At 38.2% G+C, this 22,801-nt stretch overlaps 1 protein-coding gene across 9 annotated transcripts in view; it reads right to left on the bottom strand.

Moving 5' to 3' along the window:
* Positions 1–22,801, bottom strand: part of ARHGAP10 (Rho GTPase activating protein 10) — a 326,786-nt gene that overhangs the window by 23,932 nt on the left and 280,053 nt on the right. For all 9 annotated transcript variants that reach the window (XR_013350990.1, XM_077846305.1, XM_077846304.1 and 6 more), the window contains one exon: positions 2,327–2,486. Coding sequence is in view for 8 of the 9 variants with exons in the window: in XM_077846305.1 (XP_077702431.1) it covers positions 2,327–2,486 (160 nt within the window). In the remaining variant the exon portion in view is untranslated. The remainder of the gene's footprint in view (positions 1–2,326; positions 2,487–22,801) is intronic.

Genomic DNA, 22,801 nt, shown 5'->3' with positions numbered 1-22,801 from the left:
GTCCAGCATTGGGTACAGACAGAGAGACATTTAGAATTTTCCTGCAGACAACAGCACCAGAGAAAACTTCCTGAAAGTGGAAACTAAATTAGACCCTAAAGATAGGTCAGATTGCCTTGAGCAAAGAAAGAGGGAAGAATTTCAGGCAGAGTAAATCGAAGTATGGAAGAGTCACACAGGGGGACTTCGAGACAGCAAATATAGCATTTCAGAAGAGTTTAAAAAAAAAAAAAAGCAAGAAGAGATATCATCTATTCTAATTACACTCCTCAGGGAAGCTGTTTACAATCCATCCACACATGCCTGGAACCAGGGGATGAGAGGGTCATTTGTCTGTATCAGTAGCCTTCTGTTAGAAATGTGTACTTGGAGGCCGCTCCTCAAGCCTCAGGGTCACTCTAGGATAGGGCCCTGCAGTGGGGGCATCATAAGCCCATCATATACCAAGCAATCTTGGTCTATGCTCAAGCTTGAGATATACTCACATGATAAACCTGGACAGAAATATGCTTACAAGGAAATCCTTCAAAGAATACTCAAGAAACACTCTATATATAATTAAGAGAAATATACATGCATTTTACCCATTGCACAAAGAAAAAAAACAAATTCTTGAAGTAGGAGAAAGTCTACATTATGACACAAATCTCCTTTCCAGTCTTGCTTCAACTACTTATTTTTTCCCCTCCCTTTTTGGCCTCTCAGTGTTGGAGTGCCTTCATGACATTTTAAAATTTGTATGAATAGGAAACTGGGGAATTCACTCCTCATTTGATTTATGACCAAAAATATCAAGCTCTTCATGTTTCAGGCATGAACGTGCTATGAATTGAGCAGTGGCTATATCATGGCCTATAATGTCACTTTCCTACAGAACCACTCTAAAAGAAGTAGGACTAACTAAGCTGCTCTCCACTCTGATACATGCTTACTGAAAGAAATAATTAGAAATCTGGTTTTTGCTTAAACACATGCACACGTGCCCACACACACCCATGCAAATTTTACCCCCAGAGTGCACAGGATTAGATTCTAGGTTCCTATGTGACCACTGTCACAGGTGCTTGGAGTACTAAAGTGAAAAGAGAATTTCTATTCTGTAAAAAGAACAGTAAAAATGACAAGCATGTTTGAGTAATATGCAATTTAAGTCCATAATACACAGTCTTCAGCATAGAAATATACATATATGACAATCTTGGGGGGAAAAAAATCTCATCTGGAGAATGTTTCCATATTTTCAGTTTCATTTAGAGTTTCAGTTAGATTTTCAGAGTCTTTAGGTCACCCCCAAATTTTAGAATACCAAATTTCTCTCAGCCTCTTTTAATACTTAATAAGTTCATAATGATTTCATGTGAATCCAGCAGTAACTATAAAAAGCCAAGTAATGTGAGGAACACTTTCCAATTCCATTTAAAGTCCCAAGAATGCCCGGCTAGGGTCAGATGACATCATTATCTATGACTTATTTTAGGCAACTTTCATTTAAAAATTATATATTTTTAACTTTGAAGACAAGACGCCCAAATACTCGCAGGCTGAATTATAAATGTATTTTTGGATATAATTTGATTGACTAATCAAGTAATGGCATGTAATTATTAGTAGGGGTTTTTTGTTGTTGTTTTTTTTTTTTGGTTTTCTGAGCATTTGTTTGAAATTTGAGCTCTTTTGATGTCCCAAACCACCACCAATCTGCATTTATTCCACAGCTTGGTCAGCCCAGAAAGCCAAACCATGTAGTCAGACCAGATCCATGATATTGTTTATATTAGGATTATTTGTCCTGATATACCTGAGCTGATCCACACATGTCTGTCACTAAACCAAACTGAGAAGATAAAAATCAGATATTTCGTCCATCAGTTGTCAAGTATGCAGGGTGCTATGGAGAAGATAGAGAATACTAGCATAAAGCTCTTGAAAATTCAAACAACTAAAATCTCATTCTACAGCTAGTTTCAAGAGTCACATGGATCACAACGCATGCCTTCTCCTATGTCTAAAAGTTTGCATTACAGTGAGAAAACACTCTGAGTATCCGAGTAGGAAAATAATGCATTTCCTTTGTGCAACACAAAATTGCCACAAATTAAACTTAAAACAGATTTACAGTAGCACCCATCCACATCGCCACATTGGGAACAAAGAGACACTTTCAAGAAAGACCTTTCTTACGGACCATCCTCCCTGAAGCTATCCCACTGATTAGGGAACAGACGTCCTTAGACCTCACATTTTAGTAGCCACTCGCCATGTGAACTTCAAAATGAAGGCCACGGCCCTCCTTTCCACAGCACCAAACAGAAGCACAGCTACTTACCCAGGGGATGCCCAGTCGCCAAAACTGCCCCCATCTGCGAGAAGGTGGTTTTTGTCTGGTCCAGGAGGCCTGTGGACAGCTGCAGTCATGGGCGATGGGGAGGAAAGTGAATCTAGATTACTGGTAGGGGTGTCCTCCTTAGTAAGGTTAGGACTGTCACCTAGGGAGGAAAAAACAGCATGAACTTCCAAGCACATACTCAAAAGAGTGAAAACAACTTCACTAATAATTATATGGCATCATTTGATCACTCAAATCAAATTAAATCCAAAATTACCTTTATAATTCACCCTGAGATTATTTGGGAGTCTTCTCTCCAAAGCTTTTGTTTTTGTTTTGAACCAAAGATGCTTAAACTAAATAATAGATAATACACAGTGAGGGGTGGTTTTCCCCACAAGAAAACACAATAATCCAAATCAGATCTGATGGAAGATAAGAACCTTAATGGTAGCCACAATGACTTCCTAATCTCTAAGGAGTGCAGCTATAAATCAGTGATAACTCCAAGAACAATTCAGAGCAGTACACCAGCCCCCTAAGTGATCAACATCTCACTTCTTTAAGACATTGCCAGTCACCACTTAGTGCGTAATAAATTCAACAACTCTAAAGGGACCTTGTCTTCTGAACCAGTGTCTTGGATTATAACATAATAGCCCAATTTATTAAAATCCCAGACACAGAGAAACTTCCCTATACCCCAGCCACAAACAGCTTCTAGCTGATGAAACCTTCATTTTTTTCTGAGTCCAAGGTCCTAGAAAAAGATATGCATGAACGCCAGGAATAGCAAGAAACTTGCTCTCAGAAAACCATATGAGATGGATTTCAATTCTACTAATAATGAAGCACAAGAGGAATTCTGGGCTCTGATTAAGCTAGATCCCAAGATGCTAACCTTGAAAATTGATTGTATGAGACAATTCTTATTTAACTCTGACCCAGCTTACAATTCAGGCTAAAAGAGAGAATCTTAGAAATGGAGATCTAGAGAAGTTCAATTCAGGAAAGTAGGAGTTACAGATGGTGGTGATGGCTGGAAAAAGGAATTCTTTATGGGGATAGTTAGGAGGAACTACCAGGATGATCGTGGGCAGAAGATTCTGGTAGAGGAGAGTTTTCTGAGCTTTTTCTTTCCTTAAGTGTGTCGTTGGGGAAGGTGAGAGATAAGTTGGAACAAGAGATGAATGCAACTTCTGTGGGCTGATCTAAGTGTCCCTGTAAAGCCCTGCTTGGTGCCCATTTGCAAATGTGCAATCTAGAATACTGTATGATTCCTCTTTTGGTGAAGTCACTTTTTCCACAGCCCTTCACCACAAAAGTGTTTAGCTAATTGGAGTAACTCAGCCTCAAATACCTGGGCCAGGTTTCAGACAAATAAACCATAAACCATTGATAGACCACTATGATTTCCTTTTGATTTGTTTTCATCTGGGACACAGTCCACTTTGAAACTGAGGCTACTTCTCCCCCTGTGTCTGGATAATTCAGATACATCCAGTTCTGTTCTGTAAATATGCTCAAGAATAGGAGGCTGGAGCTCCAGCTTCCCCAGGAACTCCCGAACATGTACCTGTATAACAGCTGTCAAATTGGGGCTTGGCTAGAAGTAGCAAAATATGATCAGCTCTGAAGCAGAACCTCAACAGTGAGTCAGACGCAAGCAGCTTCCTGGCTTCAGGAGGCTGGATCCCAGCCCTCTGCTCTCTGGGCCTCATGCCCTGTCTCTAGGGCAGGGCATGACATAGCAAAAACAGCAAATGAGAGTCTGGGACCAGTTATTCCCTGACTCATTCCTACAAGGAGAAACCTTTCAATGAGAAGCAACTTTGGGGAAGTGGAAAGCAAAGGTCTAATGTTACTTCCAAAAGATGCTTGAAATGTTTTTACCACCAGATACACTAGCTCATCCACATTGCCTCAAATCCTTTTCCCAAGCAGACTGACACAGCACAAACGGTCATTCAGCATATTAAATCACATTCTATTACGAGAACAACTCTCTCCTCTCCTGCCAAACAGTAGCGATGTGAACCCTCAAGTGAAAAGAGAAAAGAATATTGGCAGAAGGGAACAAGTTTACACAAACTGATCAAATGAAGAGATACCTCACCCTACTTTCTGTGCACACAGATTTCCTTTCTCTTTCCCTGTTCCGGAATGAGCTTATCTACTTGAGAATCACTGAATTCGAGGAAACCGGCACAGAACATCTCAGGCACATAAACATTAAATACTTATGACCATTTCTGAAATGTTAGTTCCCCCAAATCAAACGTTTTAACTAGTATGAAAATAATAAAACTTTTTCCAAAAAAACTCTATGTCCAGTGATTTCTGGACATAAGATTTTAAATCCTATGAAACTGATTTGTACCTGAGAATTAAAGTCGGATGCTCTCACCATTTCTCACCTTCCATTTCTTTAGACCGTCACACAACCTCCCCGTAGGCGCTACCCTTTCACAGGCACCTACAGAAGATCACCTGTGAGTAACAAGGCTGTTCCGGTAAGAGAGCAGAAATGGTGCTGAAGGACTTTCATTATGAACAGACTCCCAGAGAAGAAACTCACTAGAAATAGAACTACCACCACCTAGAAGAGAAAATGATTTCTTCACAGCATCCAGCTTAATTTCCCACCTTCTCCACAAAGTACCTGCCAGCTGCCTGTTCTTCCTCTTTTCTCCCACAACGAGAAGCAGCAAGCAAGATTGTATTCACTATCATCTAATGGTTTCATGACCTGGTTTGAATTTCCTCATTTCCATTATGCATTTTTTGAGGGCGGAGACCAGGCCTCCGTCTTGGTAATCCTTGGAGAACATAATGCAGAGCCAGGCAAACAAGGAATCTTCAAGAAGTACTGTGGACTAACTGCCATGTGAAATATGAATATGGAAAGCCACTGCCTCTAGGAACTAAGGCAGAGGAAAAAAATCTACAAACCTCAAAAGTATTGTTACAAAATCTGCACGCAGTTTCCGATTATCATCCTCTCCCCTTTCGAGCCACAAGTATCTTTCACCCTCTTTATTCAATCAACAAAGATTTACTAAGACTCTATTTATGAACAAGGCACATCACAGCTGCTGAGTTCTAAAGATGAAGAATTAGTCCCTAACTCGAAGGTGCTCACAGGACAGCACAGAGGATAAGGAAGATAAAGACAAACACAGCAGAAGGTGGTGTCCGCCATACCACGATAGTATTAAGCAGCTTTGAGACCCAGAGAAGGAAGTTTTCAAACCTGCCACTGGTGGAGGGAGAAAGATGTGGGAGTCAGTCAACAGGAAAAGGAAGAAATTATTGTCAAACTTGCACCCCAATAGAGTAAATATGATGGTTGAAAACACAGAAACAAGAGAGAATGTGGCAGTTTCCAGAGCCATGGGTAGCTAGATGTGGCTAGAAAATAAGGTGGGAAATAAGAGTACAAAGTGGGGTGATATATAAAACATTATGGTATCTGACTTTGTTCAACAGGCATTGGGACATTATTGCAGGGATGAAGCACTAAAGTGACATGATCCAGAGAATGAATTCAAGAGATATTCATTAACACAGTCACTAGAACTCTGTGAATAAAGATGAACGGTGAGAGAGGAACCTAAGATGACCCTTAAGTTCTTGGCTCAGGCAACTAGGCAAATGGTAGAATTATTAATTGAAATAGGGAATAAAAAGCAAGGAACAAATCGAGCATGGGAGATAATAAGACCAAGGGTAGACATCTTAGGCTACAGGTGTCAAGAAAGTCTGGTGAAAATACCCAGAGGAGAGCTGGTTATACAAACCCTGAGCTCAGGAAAGAAGTCAGGAACAGTTTTTTTGGTTTGACAGTCATGTAGGTAGAAATCATTGCACTGGATGGAGAAAACAAAGGAAAAGATAGAGAAATGTAAAAGAACCTTGGAGGAACCTCAGATGTAAGGAGCAGGCTTCTACTTAAGGCAAGATTCTTGGTGGTGGGGGTGGGGATTGTTGCTCTTGTTACTAACGATAAATATGAAAAAGTAAATTTTGCAAATATTTAGGATTCCCACAAAGGCACATATTTTCATAAAAAAATTGGGCAAATACCATGCAGGAGGACATGCCTTTCAATGATGACTACTACATTCACTATTTAGATTGATGCTTTTTTTTTTTATGACTGAGTACCTGAACAAGTGTTTTATTTTCATGATAGACTAAAACTTCAAAGGCTGGCAGAAAATTAGGGCAAGAAGAGGAAACAAGAACTTGATAGGTCTACCATATCTGATAATCTGAAGATGTTCGTCTCTTCAATTTTAACAGACAGATAGGCTTTTACACTAATAGTTGAACTTTCTTGTTCTGATGATGACAAATGACTCTATTCATCTCTGGTCATTTCACATAAGTAGTAGTGCTTCTTAATTGTTGGAGGGAACAGGCGTTGAGTTTGCCCTTCCCTTTCATTCATTTCCTCTCATCTTCCTATTGAATATACTTCCTAATTGTTAAGACATCAGGGATAGTCCCCTCTAAATTTCTTACCTGCTGTTTTCCACATTAGCCTAAAATGTTTGCATTCAATTAGGGAACCACAGAAGTTTTCGGTTATTCTTCAGAAATGAACTGTCTCTACAGCAGCAAGAAGATTCCATGTTTTTCTTTCTTAAACATCCTGGTTTATGTATTAGCAGAAGTAAAGAAGAAAAGGAAAAGGAGGCAAAAAAAGGAAAGAAAAGAGCATATAAAGAATGCTCTTCTTTAAAAGATCCATTGTACTAACTGAACTTCATTCTAGTGAGCCTCACAGTTGCTCATTTGGGTTCACTGGAAGGCAACTGCAGACCACTAGTGCAGCTCCTATGGCACAGGTCAGCATAATCATAGGTACTCCTAAATATCAAACAGTTCATCAATAGAATCAAAGAAGCATTTACTGACAATAATGTAACTACACTTAAAACACCATAGTAACACTTTTACAATAAAGGCCAGACAAAGATTTCCAATTAAGTGGGGAATGAAATTTTAAGTGGAAACCTGTCCCATCCCACATATGCTGCCACCAGTACCACCAACAAAATGATAAAATGACATTTTAAAAATAAAAAGATACAGCTGCACTCAAAATTTTGTTAAACCTATCTGTGAAACAGAAAGGGAACATAGTTTCAGAGCTCAGTGGGAGCATAAGCCAAAGGACTACTAACTCCAGGACCTATAGAAATCAGCAGAACCAGACAGACATTTAAATACTGTGGTATCTCGGGGATCCCTGGGTGGCGCAGCGGTTTGGCGCCTGCCTTTGGCTCAGGGCGTGATCCTGGAGACCCGGGATCGAATCCCACGTCAGGCTCCCGGTGCATGGAGCCTGCTTCTCCCTCTGCCTGTGTCTCTGCCTCTCTCTCTCTCTCTCTCTCTCTCTCTCTGTGACTGTCATAAATAAATAAAAATTAAAAAATAAAAAATAAAAAAAAAATACTGTGGTATCTCAAGTACAACATATCTATAATATACCAGGCGGAGAGCAGGGGGCTAGAGCTAGGCTCTCCATGTGGAACTGGGGGTTGGGAGATGCTCTCCACATGAAATGAAAGCTAAAAGTCTATGACTGAGTTCCCCAATTGCCTGGGAAACTAGATTTGACATGCCTACTCCTCCTATCCCCAGTATGTGATTTATGAGCCGGAATAATAAGACCTGGGTCTGAACTAAAGCACTTAGGTTGAGGCAAGAGCCAAAGAGGCAGTAGAAAAAAGGTAGAGAGAGGAGGTTCCAACTCACCATAGCCATGAGTACACACATAAAACCCTCCTTCATGATAGAATTAAACAATTTCTAAACACAAAGAAAACTAAGATAGCAAACTCAACAAATAAAAAATTCATATATTTAGAGATTTTTAAGATAGAATGAAAGTGAAATTGCCAATATCCAAGTCCCAAAAGAAGAAATAAACTGAGAAAAATTTAAAGAAATAACAGCTAGCTTCTTAAAATTAAAGAACTTCAGAGACCTCAATCCAAAGAACTCAGAGTGCCAAACAAGGGAATAAAGAAATATTCTACAATGGAAAGACATGCTTATGGATTGGAAGAACAAATATTGTTAAAATGTCTATACTTAACCAAACCAATCTATAGATTCAATGCAATCCCTATCAAAATACCACAGAACTGGGATGCCTGGGTGGCTTAGCGGTTATGCGCCTGCCTTCAGCTCAGGGAGTGATCCTGGAGTCCCGGGATCAAGTCCCAGGATTGAGTCCCACATCGGGCTTCCTGCATGGAGCCTGCTTCTCCCTCAGCATCTCTGCCCCACCCCCCCCTCATAAATAAATAAAATCTTTTTAAAAAAATACCACAGAACTATAACAATCCTAAAATTTGTATGGAACCATAAAAGATCCCAAATAGACAAAGCAGTCTTGAAAAGGAAAATAAAAAGCTGGAGGCATCACAATTCCAGACTTTAGGTTACATTACAAAACTGTAATAACCAAAAAGTACGGTACTGGCACAGAAATAGGCACATAGATCAATACAATGATATAGAAAAGCCAGAAATAAGCCCACAATTATATAGTCAATTAATCTTTGACAAAGCAGGAAAGAATATCCAAAGGGTAAAAGACAATCTCTTCAACAAAAGGTGCTGGAACCCTGGACAGCAACATGCAAAAGAAAGAAACTAGACCACTTTCTTACACCATACACAAAAATAAATTCAAAATGGATTAAAGACCTAAATGTGAGACCTGAAAACATAAAAATCCTAGAAGAAAACACAGGCAGTAACTTTTTTGACATTGGTCAGAGCAACTTTTTTCTAATTATGTCTCCTGAGGCAAGGGAAACAAAAGCAAAAATAAACTATTGGGACTACATAAAAATAAAAAGTTTCTGCACAGTGAAGGAAATAATCAACAAAACTAAAAGGCACCCTACAGAATGGGAGAAGATATTTGCAAATGACATATCCAGTAAAGGCTTAGTATCTAAAATATATAAAGAACTTTTAAAATTCAACACCCAAAAAACAAATAATATATTTTAAAATGAGCAGAGAACATTAAACAGACATTTCTCCAAAGAAGATACCCAGATGGCCAACAGATACATGAATAGATGTTCATCATCACTACTCATCAGGGAGATGCAAATCAAAGCTACAATAAGATATCACCTCACACTTGTCAGAATGGCTAAACTCAACAAGACATAAAACAACAGGTGTTGGTGAGGATGTGAAGAAAGGGGGAATACTCCTGAACTGCTGGTATGAATGTAAACTGGGGTAGCTGTGGAAAATAGTATGGAGATTCCTCAAAAAGTTAAAAACTGAACTGCCCCATGATCCACCAATCACACTACTTTGTAGTTACCCAAAGAACACAAAAACACTAATTTAAAGGGATACATGTATATTCCTATGTTCATAGTAACAGTATTTACAATAGGCAAGATATGGAAGCAGTCCAAGGGTCCACGGACTGATGAATGGATAAAGAGGTGTGTGTGTGTGTGTGTGTGTGTGTGTGTGTACAGTGGTTACACTGGGGGGTGGGGTGGAGGGACAAACCAAGAAATGGACTCTTAACTATAGCAAACAAACTGATAATTACCAGGTGGGAGATGGGGGTATGGGTGAAATAAGTGATGGGGATTAAGGAGGGCACCTATGATAAGCACCTGGTGATGTATGGAATTCCTGAATCACTGTACTGTACACCTGAAACTAATATAACACTGCATGTTAACTGGAATTAAAATAAGAACTTAAAAATAGTAAGAAAGAAAGAAAAAATATTGCATATAAAATACATTATGCAAAATTTGAGAATATCCAATATAAAGAGAAAAACAAAAAGCCTCCTGATAGAGCAGACCATACAAAAAAAAAAAAAAAAACTAGACTGACATCAGAGTTCTCAACAGCAACTCTGAATGCATAATAATGAAGTAATATTTTAAAGTATTAAAGAATTTTGAGCAAAGAATTATATATTCAAAATTCCAAACTGCCATTCAAATGTGAGACCATATTAATATTATTAGACGTAAAAATACATGCGGTTTGCCATACAAAGAACTACAATGATAACACTCTCAAAGAAAATAATCAAGTGTTTAAATAAAAGAACATGGAATGTTCAACAAACTTTATAATGTCTATTGTTATCTTCTAAAAACTCTAGAACAAAAGGAAAGGTAAAAACATAATGAAAATGATCCAGAACCAAAATTCTGGGAAATATCAACATGGTGGGGGAAGGTAGCCCAGAGGCAGAGGAGAGTGCATTAAATTATTTGTCTTATTAAAGGGGGGAGAGAAACATATAATTAAGTTTAAGAAATCAAGAAATAAATAAGATTATACATTCCAATATAAGAGTAATCACCTTAGGAACAAAAATGGAATATTGGAAACACAAGAACATTTGATTTTTGAAGAAAAAGCAAGAACAAAACCTACCAAAGTTTATTAAATAAAAAATATAAAATGACAGATGTCCTAACATAATGATAAATACAATATTATAAATGTCTTAAACTCAACAGTTAAAAGGCAGTGACTTTCCATATGTATTTCTTAAATCCAACAATATGTTTACTACCAAAAAAGCTTTAAAAAAGGCTGAAGGTAAAAGAAAATCAGCAGATAATTAAGATTATGATCTTAACAAACTGAGAGACAGTCATTTTATACTGATAAAGATGATCTAATGAGAAGATAAGCACCTAATGATACAGCCTCAAGCAACAAGTAGAACTGTTAAGGAAAAAATAGAAAAATCAACATCTGTAATTGGAGACTTAAACACACTCCTCTCAGATACTATCAGGCAGGCCAAAACACACATACACACACACAGATATCTATCGTCAACAATACAAAGGTGATCTCTCTCTCTCCCTCTCTCTCTCTCACACACACACACACACACACACAAATTTTGCAATAAGATACATATTTTTCAAGAACACATAGAATAAAAAAAAAAAGAACACATAGAATAAAAACAATAACAACAAGGCAGAAACAGACCCATGAATACAGAGAACAAACTGATGGTTGCCAGAAGAGAGAAGGGTAAGAGGACAAAATGAGTGAAGGGGAGTTGGGGGCTCAGGCTTCTGGTTATGGAATGAATAAGTCACAAGGATGAAAGGCACAGCATAGGGAATATAGTCCATGATATTGTGATAACATTGTATGGTGACAAATGGGAGCTACACTCGTGGTAAGTAGCATAATGTAGAGACCTGTGGAATTACTAAGTTATACATCTGAAACTAATGTAATATTGTGTGTCAATGACACTTCAATAAAAAAAAAGAACACAGAATATTCTTGAAGGAAGATTAAAATCTTGAATATCAAAGAATACATACTGTCTACTAAGAGCAAAATCACAAACTATAACTTCATTTAAAAAGTACAGATTTTACAATTTCCATATGCTGGCACACTAAATATGGTTAAAAAGAAAATCATAATGGAAATTTTAAAAGATTAATAAAAATATTTCATGTCAAAATTTGTGAAACTCATCAGGACAATACCAAAGAGAACTTTACAGCTCTAAAATATTTATTGGAAAACAAAAAAGGTTATGAATATTTTTATGCCATATTTAAATAGACAATTATCCAAAATACTGATAGTCAAACAATAGTCACCATGACTGTTTAAATGATCAAATTAAATTTAGTTAGGGTAAACTCTCAATAAAACTAGAATTTACTGAAATATATTTGATGTATTTTTTTTATTTTGGTACATGACTCAAGGGGAACTGCTTGTATATTATAATTAGTAAACACAAACTACATCATAAAGTAAAATGTTAATATTCATAACTATTATTATTAATATTTATTGGCATTAAGTGTGTCAGGGTGGCGGGGGGATCTCCGAAATCACAGTAGAAACTCATGAGAAAATGTGATTTGACAAATAAAATCTCACCCTAAGTACAGAGGAAAAAGGTCTCAAGACTAAACATGATCTATTATACTTTTAAAGGGTGATTTCAACGAAAACTAGGTGGATTCTTTCAGCATCAGGGAGTGAACAAAGCTGTAGGATTACCCTGGGTCCATCCTCCTGCCTTTCTGTGTTCTCCATCTTTTATAATAGGGCTACCCAATAATCACCACTATAGTCTTGCTGAGAGTATTTTGACTTCTTTGCCCAACTGGTGTGTCTTCTCTAATGACACTGTACCCAAGAAAGACTTGTGCACCAAACACTGAGGCTTTAATGACCTGACTAAAGCCACAGAGGGCTGGGCAGGTGGGAAAGAGAGAAAGGTTATCCTCAAGAATCAACATCTGTCACAGTAGCAGACAGATGAGAGCTCTGGGAATGAAGATGGGGTGAGACTGCAAGTCGGAGCAAATAATGAAATGCTGCAGTAGGAAGAGAGTTTCATTTGTTTGTTTTGCTAACTTATATAAGCCTGTTCAAAACACAACCTTTGAACAAAGCAGGAAATACTCATGCTGCCCTAGTTTCCACCATGTGGCAGATATTATGACATCAATAAAATCTCTTCTGAGCCATAGCCATTTTTCCTCATGTTACACAAGACGTCAAGTGTACTGAAAAGGAGAGGGGTGCCCCATATCAAATACAGTACTCTCAAATTCATTTCCTATAGTTTCTGACATAACTTCTACTTCGTGAAAGTCAAGTCTGAGTCACTATATTTTACCACATCAAAAACCAGACAACAAATATGGAAGTGACTGGTTTAAATAAAGCTAAATATGTTCAGGAACTGGTGACAAACTTCAGATATATGAAACAGTAGGAAGAAAATATTTTTCCACTGATTTCCATAAAGATGAGAAGGGGACCAACAATGGAATTTGAAGGCAAACAGAGATCAAAGAATTCATTAAGGATCCAGTGCACAGGAATAGTAACGTGCATTAAGCAGGGCTATTCCCAGAAATGTGTTTAATACAGGTTTAAACTCTTGCTACTTAACTCATGAGAAAAGGAGACATCCTAGAATTATCATGCTGGATCACAACAATAACCCATCTAGGATAGAATTCTACTTTTCACAAGGACATCCAAGGACAACGCAGTTGTCCATGGCCTAACACTTTCCAATTCTTAGATGTACATCATAATGCCTATTTGCTTTCAGACTATAGGGTGAGATTACTGCAGACAGTGAAATACTCAAGAGTTCCACCTCTGAGTAAGGAGCATGACTTCCAGAACAGCTGACTACTCGTGACTTTTCCAAAGGCAGGATTACAGTTTCATCGTGTTTCGTTTTTGCATTTCTTATCCTCAGCACTAGCATTCCCATAATTATTGACTTACTGACGTGACAATGGCCAGACAGCCAAATTTACCATGAGAATGAAGAAAATGGAAAAAGGCCATACACTCAAACAACAGAGAACAGCCAGTCTTGCCTAGGTGGATTGCCTAACGGTGGTTTCATCCAAGTAGCCCACACTTTGGTTGCCAAAGAAAAGCGAACAGCCTTGTTTCTTCACAACCTACTCAGATGCCTGGCTGGGCCAGAACTTCAAGGATTTCTATGACCTTCTCTAACTGGAAGCTGTGGTATACAAACAGGACTGATGCAAAGCAGAGCAGTCCGTGAGAAGCATGGCTGGGAAGGGTCATGGTCAGATTCAACACCCAATTAACAACTAACAAGCCAAAGAAAACCTGGCACTCCCTTCACATCTTCCCATATGCCAGTCTCCTGCACCCAAAACAGCCAAAGAACTGAGACAATTTGCTTTATGAAGCACTATCAATAGTGGCATTAAATAGGCAAGAGCTACAGAAAGAAAAAGCACTAAGCGAGACAAAAATTAAAGTTGATAATCTTTTTCAGGCCAGATATTTATTCTTATCCTCTCCTCGAAACATCAGACAGGATAATTACATCATACCATCTTATACATTAGCTTTCCTTAACTGGAAAAGTAGACACACAGAAACACACACACACACAGAGTTCCTTTTTTAAAAAATTAGAATAATCAAGATAGGCTAGGAAAACTCAAAGTTTGACTTTCAAATTGAACTTGTAAAATTCCTAAGGTAATTGGATATCTTTTTTTAAAAAAGCAAATCCAACCCTACCCCTCAAAGGGATTTCTTCTTAACTGTCCATAGAGTAGTAGGTGGTAAATGATTACTGTTGGAAAACAGTCTAGATTCTTTGATCAGAAAATCTTCCCTAGTCTTACATTAGGGAAAAAAAGGGAAGGAGGCATAAGAAATTAACCCTGCCAAATGCCCATTAAGGAAAGAAAGCTAATTGTGTTTCTCAGCGGTGGGAGGTACAGTGAGACAGGTTATAATTACCAAGTGGAAGGAAAGGTTCCTAAAGTCCCACTTACTCAATTCTCAGTTCTGCTACAAGTTAAAGCAACGTCATGCTGGGTAGGGGGCAAGATGTCCCAGTTCCTCTATTTCATTTTGCCCTCATCTAACAAGACAAACGATAATGGGAACCTTAATGAAGCTAAATAACATGCAGATTAATGACAGTCAGTGGCTAAATGAGAATAATCCACTTGGGTATTACAATTTCTTTATCTGAAATCCTGTCTACGAAAGGTTATCTCAATAGAATAGCCTCCTACTCCCAATCCCAAAAGCACAACAAAACAAAAGTACATATAGATATGCATCTGCCAAAACACTTGTACAAGAGGGAAAAAGGCAATTCCCCAACTACCAATTAAAGCATCACATTTAGGCACAAGAAGATGTAATGAAGTTGCCATAAAATTATTAAGCAAATTTTATTTTCTATTGCCTCAAGATTTAAAAACTTAAGGATGATGCTTGCCCCAAAACCTACTACACAGCCTAGATGTACCTAGATGTGTATGCCAGGAGAAGTTGATGAAGGAATCCGTGGTGTTAATATCACACGACATAAAACATAAAACCCCATTATAACATTATAGCACAGCTAATAGGCATTAGGTTACAACTCCGGGAACCACCTCTACTACTTGCAAAGGTCGATGGAAGTCTGTAGCAATTCAATTATAAAGTGAGTAAGACCGGTTCAGTTGCAATGTCAATAGAAGTCAAAGCAAATTGCTTTACTCTGTAAAACAAAGAGCATTTTTATACCATCATCACAGTCCTGAAGTATTATTTACAGACTCAGTTTTCTGCCTGCATAAACAAATAAAAAATATAACAACCGTGTACTATTATCCTTAGAACCAAAAAGTAATCAGAAACTGAATCAAACTGTCTTCCATAAACTTCTGAGGAAGGCTGACACTTTGACAGCTCAGGAGATTTAGATCACTGCTCAGAACACAAACTCCAGTCCAGCTGAGACAATGAGGGCTTCTGGACTCCTAGCTATTTACCTGTCCTCCTCCCCTGCCATTCTCACCTAAGGAATGTTAATTATCATCAAATGCCGGATTAAGATACTAGAAACCAATATGCCTAGGTATTAAGCTTGACAGAAATAAAAGACTGAGTTACGCTTTCTTTGAAAGTATGCCTTATATGAAAATATATTTGAAGCCCTCTACTTCATACATCAGACCCTCAAAAAAAAAAATAAGCTAAAACTGTTGAGTGTTTACAAAATATTGGGTGATTTACAACTATTCACTCATTTGTTCTTGGTAAATTTTATCATGAAATTTTACTGCCCCAAACTCTAGGCTTAGAGGAGAACTTGCCATGATCATAAAAGGAAAAGCACAAGGCTTAAAATTCAGATCACTTTAAATCCAAACTTGACCACAAACAATTCCACCAGTCAATAAAACTCTTCACTACCTAAGTCTTCCCAGTGATGGTGATCCCCAAAATGCTTGGCTCACAGCGTGGCTCTGAGAGACCAGCCCAGGTAGAAGGTGAAAGATATGTTAAATCAAACAGGAAACCACTAACCACTCTCAATAAGGCACCAGTGAAGTCTGTCCAAGCCAACTCATACCCGAGGGGCTGAAGACGCTTCTTGCTAGGTAGGGATCTGCTTCATTCTTCCCATGTTGAATCTTAAATTTACACTCAACACACCAAACACCAAGCACAGCTTGCATCTGTGTTAAGCTGAAACTTTTGTAACTTAAATACACAGATATTCATGTGACGTACGTGTATTCATTTGTGTTCATAAGTAAGTACGTGTCCATGTAACAATACTGTGTATGAGAATAATATGTACATACGTATTTAACAAATGATGCTTGTGTATAATAAATAATGTGTGTGTATTTAACAATATAGGAAAAACTATAACCAGTGTCAGACTGATAAATATCCTTCCAGATTTATTTCTCACCTTATACATTTCTTTATACAGTTTTTCCTTTAGAAGTGAGATTATTCTGAAAATTCTGTTTATAGCTTGCTTTATTCACTCAAAAGGATATCATATATATTATTTCTGTGGAAACATTTTTATTGTCATGGGAAGGCTAGAAGCCTGTGTGTGGTTAGTAAGGGGCTTGCACTATTCACTTCGGTTGGGCTGTAGAACACAAGGCCCTCTTAGGAGTACATGCCTACAAGAGAACACAAAGAATACTACACAGCAGTGAAAAACAGGGAAGGACAGCTCTCTGCAGCAACAGTGAGTATATTACAAATTTGTTTTTAATTAGGCACAACTGGCTGTTGGGTGCCTAAGGAGGTAAGAAAGAATCTATATTCATATTTGTTTATAAATACATAAAGAATTCTGGAAAGATAAATGAGAAACCACAGGTTAAACTATTGGAAACTGCTATTCCTCGATCATTTTTTTTAAGATTTTACTTATTTATTTATTCATGAGAGACACACAGAGAGAGGCAGAGACACAGGCAGAGAGAGAAGCAGGCTTCTCGCAGGGAGCCCGACACAGGACTTGATCCCTGGACTGGGATCACGCCCTGAGACTAAGGCAGATGCTCAACCGCTGAGCCACCCAGGTGTCCCTCTTCGATCATTTTTGATGCACACAAACACCAGTTTCAAATGGTATGACTCATTCTAACAATAGTGGTTAGCAATCCAATTTGGATCTCACTCTGAAATGATTTAAGAACTCTAGGTTGAACTACATGAAATTTCTGATGGCTTTCATATTTTTGACCTACTAAATGAAAAAAATTATTTTGAAATTGCTGATATTAGATAACTTTGGAACCAAAAGATGGCACTTTCATATGACTCAAGCCATTACCATCAGTGATTACAGGTCAACTGTGCAGAAGCTACAGGGTATGGGAACCGAGCTGACAGGGCGGAATGGAGGTTTCTCACTACATCACTGTAGACTTTTTCATGTTTCCAACTAAGGAACATATTATCTATTTATTTTTTATTTTTTTTAATAAAAGGAAGGAAAAAAATACCAGCAAAATCCAGTATATTCAGGCAACATCACATTGCTGATTACACTCCCTTTCCACATCTCTGACAACCTGCTGAAGCATAGGGTACCTGAGATATCTGCATTACAGCTAACATAAGATCAGGTGTTTGTCCATTTACATAAATGGTTGCATAAGCCACAATAAAACAAATATATCACTGAAATAAAGTAAGTGTTTCTCCCTCCCTCTTTCCCATAAAAAAAAAAAAAGAACATCGCCTTTCCTTTCAAGAGCCTAATTCTTTCCCCTATTTTTGGAGAGAGTGAGTGAGCAAGTAAGCAAGCTGGCGGTAGGGGGCAGAGGGAGACAGAAAATCTTAAGTAGACTCCACACCCAGTGCAGAGCCCAACACAGGGCCTGATCTCACAACCCTGAGCCGAAATCAAGAGTAGATGCATAACCAACTGAACCACCTAGGTGTCCCCCTCCTCAACCTTTTTCTCTCTTTCATTTCATTTTATTTCATTTAATTTTTGGAAAGCCCATTTCTGCCACAGTGCATTGTGCAAGATTTAAAACCATACACATGGGCAGCCTGGGTGGCTCAGTGGTTTAGCGCCACCTTCAGCCCAGGGTATGATCCTGGAGACCAAGATCGAGTCCCACATTGGGCTCCCTGCATGGAGCCTGCTTCTCCCTCTGCCTGTGTCTCTGCCTCTCTCTCTCTCTCTCTCTCTCTCTCTCTCATAAATAAAATCATAAATAAATAATAAATAAATAAATAAATAAATAAATAAATAAATAAATAAATAAAACCATACACATCTCTGGATCTTTCTTCTCCTTTATCTCCTTCATCAAGACCTTTACTCTAAATCCAGTACAAGAAAACTACACACTTTTTTTTTAATGGAAAAACTAAGAATCATTCCTAAAATTAAAAAAAGTATAAATTGACTGTTTGAAATGCACAGAGTATCTCTAAAAAGACTCAAAGGGGAAAAGGCCATGTGTGTTGACTCAGGGGAAGAGAAGCTCGCCCTGGGCACTTGTGTTCAGCATGCCAGCAGGATGCGAAGGGGCCAGACTGGGATCTCACTGCTTTAGTCCTGGGTTTGCACTGGCCAGCTGTAAGTCTTGGTTGACTTACTAACCTCTGGGCCTCAGTTTCTTGGACCTTAAAATAGGGACAATAATCTTACCCCTCAGATGGTTCTGAGGGTTATCTATTATCTAAGAAACATCACAAAAAACAGTGTCTGGGATATAATATGGTTTATGTAACTTCACCATTATCATCCTCCAAATTCTGTTTCTTGTTCTTGAATTAACTATTAAAATTTTTAAGAAAAAGAGCATACCTTAAAAATAACTAAGATAATAAACAAGGACTTAAATAAACACTATTCTCTTCTAACCTGAAAAGAAAAATAAAATCATGACCATAATCACATTCGAAGCTCAAAAAGTCATGCTGCTGATTTTAGAAAGCGAATATTAGTATATGCAAAATGTCAGCCCAAGAATTCATTTTAATAGGTTTGAAGATTTTTTTTTTCACCCAAGGGTGACACTGGACTCCTTCCAGATATTGCACAGAAAGTACACAGCAATGCCATGGAAAGCAGAATGAGCCCTCAGAGGAAACAACACTGCAGAGCTGCAACTCAAAGTTCAGAAAGGCAACTAGAGATGATTAGTTATAGAAATATTCTCCACTGTTGACTCAATCTCACATTCTTTTTCTTTCCTCAATAGCTGGTAAGGATTCAGTAGGTAAAACTGAGCTGTCACAGGTTTGTTTTGTTATATTAATTGTACACAATGCCCTTACTTGGTGGTAATTTTTATCATGGTCCAAAAGAGTTTTCTGAGTAAGAGAAGTTACTTGGAATTGGCCACATTGAGATAATACCTTCCCCCCTTCAAGATTTATGCTCATCTTCCTGGCTATCAAAGAAAACGTTTCAAATCACTCACTCTTGACAGCCTTAAAAATTCTATTTCATTCAGGATAAACAATACTTTGGTTGGTTTGAAAAGATGTTTCTTAGACAGCCCGGCTACCTCCTACGCTGTAGGAGTTTCAAAAAGGGCTATAAAGAGAATGACAGCTGCTTGAATTCAGAACTAGAAATTAAAATAAAAGCTATTAGAAGTGGAAAAAAAAACCCCACACCACGGGGAGACAGTTTTAAAGAATTTTTCTCCCTTCTATAAATTCTAGTTACCTGCCATGAACTTATTTTCACCACAGAAGCGGCTATGTATTTTTTGAAGGCATTAAATAAGCTTTTTCCCTCCAGAGAAAAGGGGAAATGTTCATCCCACACACAAGCATAGTTAAGATTATATAGGAAGTCATATAAGAAGTTGCCGTGTGCTTTGTCACTAACATTAGGGGGGCTGAGCTTCTGGGAGGTTTCTGGGGAGACGCCAATGCAGGGGAGGCAGCTTGCATGATTTATGGGCACACCACAACTCAATTACAGCCCTGAAATTTCTGGCTCCCTTTTCCAACCCATTGATCTCATCATTGTAAAAGTGAGTTAAGAAATAATCTGTCTACATATACTGTCACTGATTCGAGCCTGGTCTTAGATTTAACTTCACAATATAGTAATTCCATGTCAGGGAATCATAACATTGCTCTGGAGAGATGGCAAGAGGCCCTGGCACTCAGGAAGTTATTATCCAGAATCTATCCATGAAATGTCATGCCCAAAAGATGATAAGAATCAGGAGAAGATTGCCAAGCTTGAGCCAAAGATCTGTTTGTGCTCAGTTACTAAGGTTGGTTATAATTCTGTGTCAAGCGGATCAGATACTCTGCAAGAAAACGTCAATAGCTGTAGAATGTCACTGAAAATTCACATCAACAATGGTTTTACAGTGGTTCTTCTTAACATTTTGGGGAGGACAGAGCAGTTATAAATCACTTACAAAAGCATGTTTTCATGAACGCAATTTCTAAAGATTTTCATAAAGGAATTTCTCAGTTCCTTAGGAACTGAGATTAGAGAGTACATAGCTGCCATGACTGTCAGCTATCTCCCCTTGACATCTACTGAAACGAGTGTCTTTTAGTAGAGTGGTTGCCTCCCATTCTTTACCCTCCGAGCCTATGAATGAATGGGGATATTTGTCTGTGAGGTAAAGTAGGGAGAAAATGAACTATCATTCACAATTAAAGATTATTCTTTCTCTAAGAAGACATCATACTGAGTATTATTTAGTATTTTTTCTTGGGGTGCCTAGATGGCTCAGTCGATTGAGCATCTGCCTTCGGCTCAGGTCATGATCCCAAGGTCCTGGGATGGAGCCCTATATCCAGCTCCCTGCTCGGTGGAGAGTCTGCTTCTCCCTCTCCCTCTGCTGTTCCCCCTGCTTGTGCTCTCTTGCTCGCTTTGTCTCTCAAATAAATAAAATCTTTAAAATATATTTTTTCTGAAAATCTTAAGAAAATTTTAATATTTTCTTCATAATGACTTTCCATAGTCAATATGGAAACTGATTTAACATATACACTATTTATACTAATACATTTTACACTATTTTTACCAAACCTACTTCCCAAAGCAGTTACATACAGCAATGTGTACTGAAGACGCTAACAAAATGAGATATTTCCTTCCTCATGATGGAATGGTGGCCTAAATATTAAAAATAAAAAGACCCTCAAGGCAAAAACTAAGACATAAATGCAATGATACATTTATCTATGAGCCTAAAATGTGGCTGAAGACCTCATTTTGATTATCTGCCTTCATTCTCCACATGGAGTCTGTTAAGAAGTTCCTACAAGGTGCTTGAACATCTCTCCCAGATCTATCTTCATTCCTAGTGCTGGTTCAAGACCACATCAACCTAAGCCTAAACTACTTAACCAGCCTTTGCCACGGCCTTCCTGATTCCTATAGACAGATTAAGTCATGTTAAACCTCTTTTAATATTATTTTCCATGTTACAACTCTTCTCCCTTGCTGAAAAAACAGTAATTTCTCTTATCATTCTAAATATAAGGCACCTTTCTCTGCCTTTAATAATAACACTGAACAGCAGAAGCTAATATTTGAGTGTTTACCATATGCCAGACACTATATTAAGTATATTAACCACCTAAACCTTCTCAACCATCCTCAGTAGTAGACATTATAACTCCTATTTTGTAGTTAATAAAACAGATTTAGAGAGGGTAAGCTATTTGCCCACGAGTGGAGTCAGAATACAAATTCCTCAGCCCAGACTTCTAACTACCTGTTCATTCCTTAGGCTGACTTTGCCAGGGTTGGCAGCATCTCATCAGGGCCACCTATCACTGCCCCTCATTCGTGCCCTCTTCTGATCAAGATAGCCTCCTCCTTACCTCCTGCCTTGATTTTGCTCAGTTTTGCTACCATGCCTTCATTCAAGCCATTCCCCTCATCTGAAAACATTCCCCATCCAATTGCCAAAATGGCTCCATTCAAGGAAACCAACAAACCTTCCCCACCTCCTGCAGCCCTGGAGTTGCCATCCCCAGAGCCCGCACAGCCAACAGCCCAACAATGGATACTTTCTGACATGCTGTTTCATTATTTCACTAGTGACAGAAGGAGAGTAGAATATCAACTCCTTGAAATAGAAACCATGTGTGACATGAGGAGTCTATAAAAGCTCTTCAATAGATATAAAGTATAGGGGCACATGGGTGACTCAGTTGGTTAAGCACCTGTCTTTAGCTCAGGTCATGATCCCAGGGGATCAAGCCCCACATCATGAGCAGGGGAGCCTGCTTCTCCCAAACTCTCTGCCTTTCCTCTCCACTCATGCATGCACACTCTTGTGCTCTCGCTCTCTCTCTCTCTCTCTCTCTCTCTCAAATAAATAAATAAAATCTTAAAAAAATAAATATGCAGTATAATTCTGATTTTGGTATCCAGTAAGAGAAAAATCACTAATAAATAAATGATAGAGGCAGAAAAACTCCAAACTGCCAGAAGCATTCCATATTTTAGGTCTAAAAATCTACATTTCAAAAGACCCTACACTAGCCTACTTTTTAGTTCTATTCTCTTGCTTCTGCTCCATTATTCAATAAGATTTTTTTGACATACCTAACTAAGGTGGCTAATTTATCTCATCAGCATTACTCTGATAGGGGACATTTAAATGTCAGGTA

Source organism: Canis aureus, chromosome 13 (assembly GCF_053574225.1).
Source record: "Canis aureus isolate CA01 chromosome 13, VMU_Caureus_v.1.0, whole genome shotgun sequence".
Lineage (NCBI taxonomy): Eukaryota > Metazoa > Chordata > Mammalia > Carnivora > Canidae > Canis > Canis aureus.
Note: the sequence above shows the minus strand (reverse complement) of the source record. Positions and strands in the feature narration are given on the sequence as shown.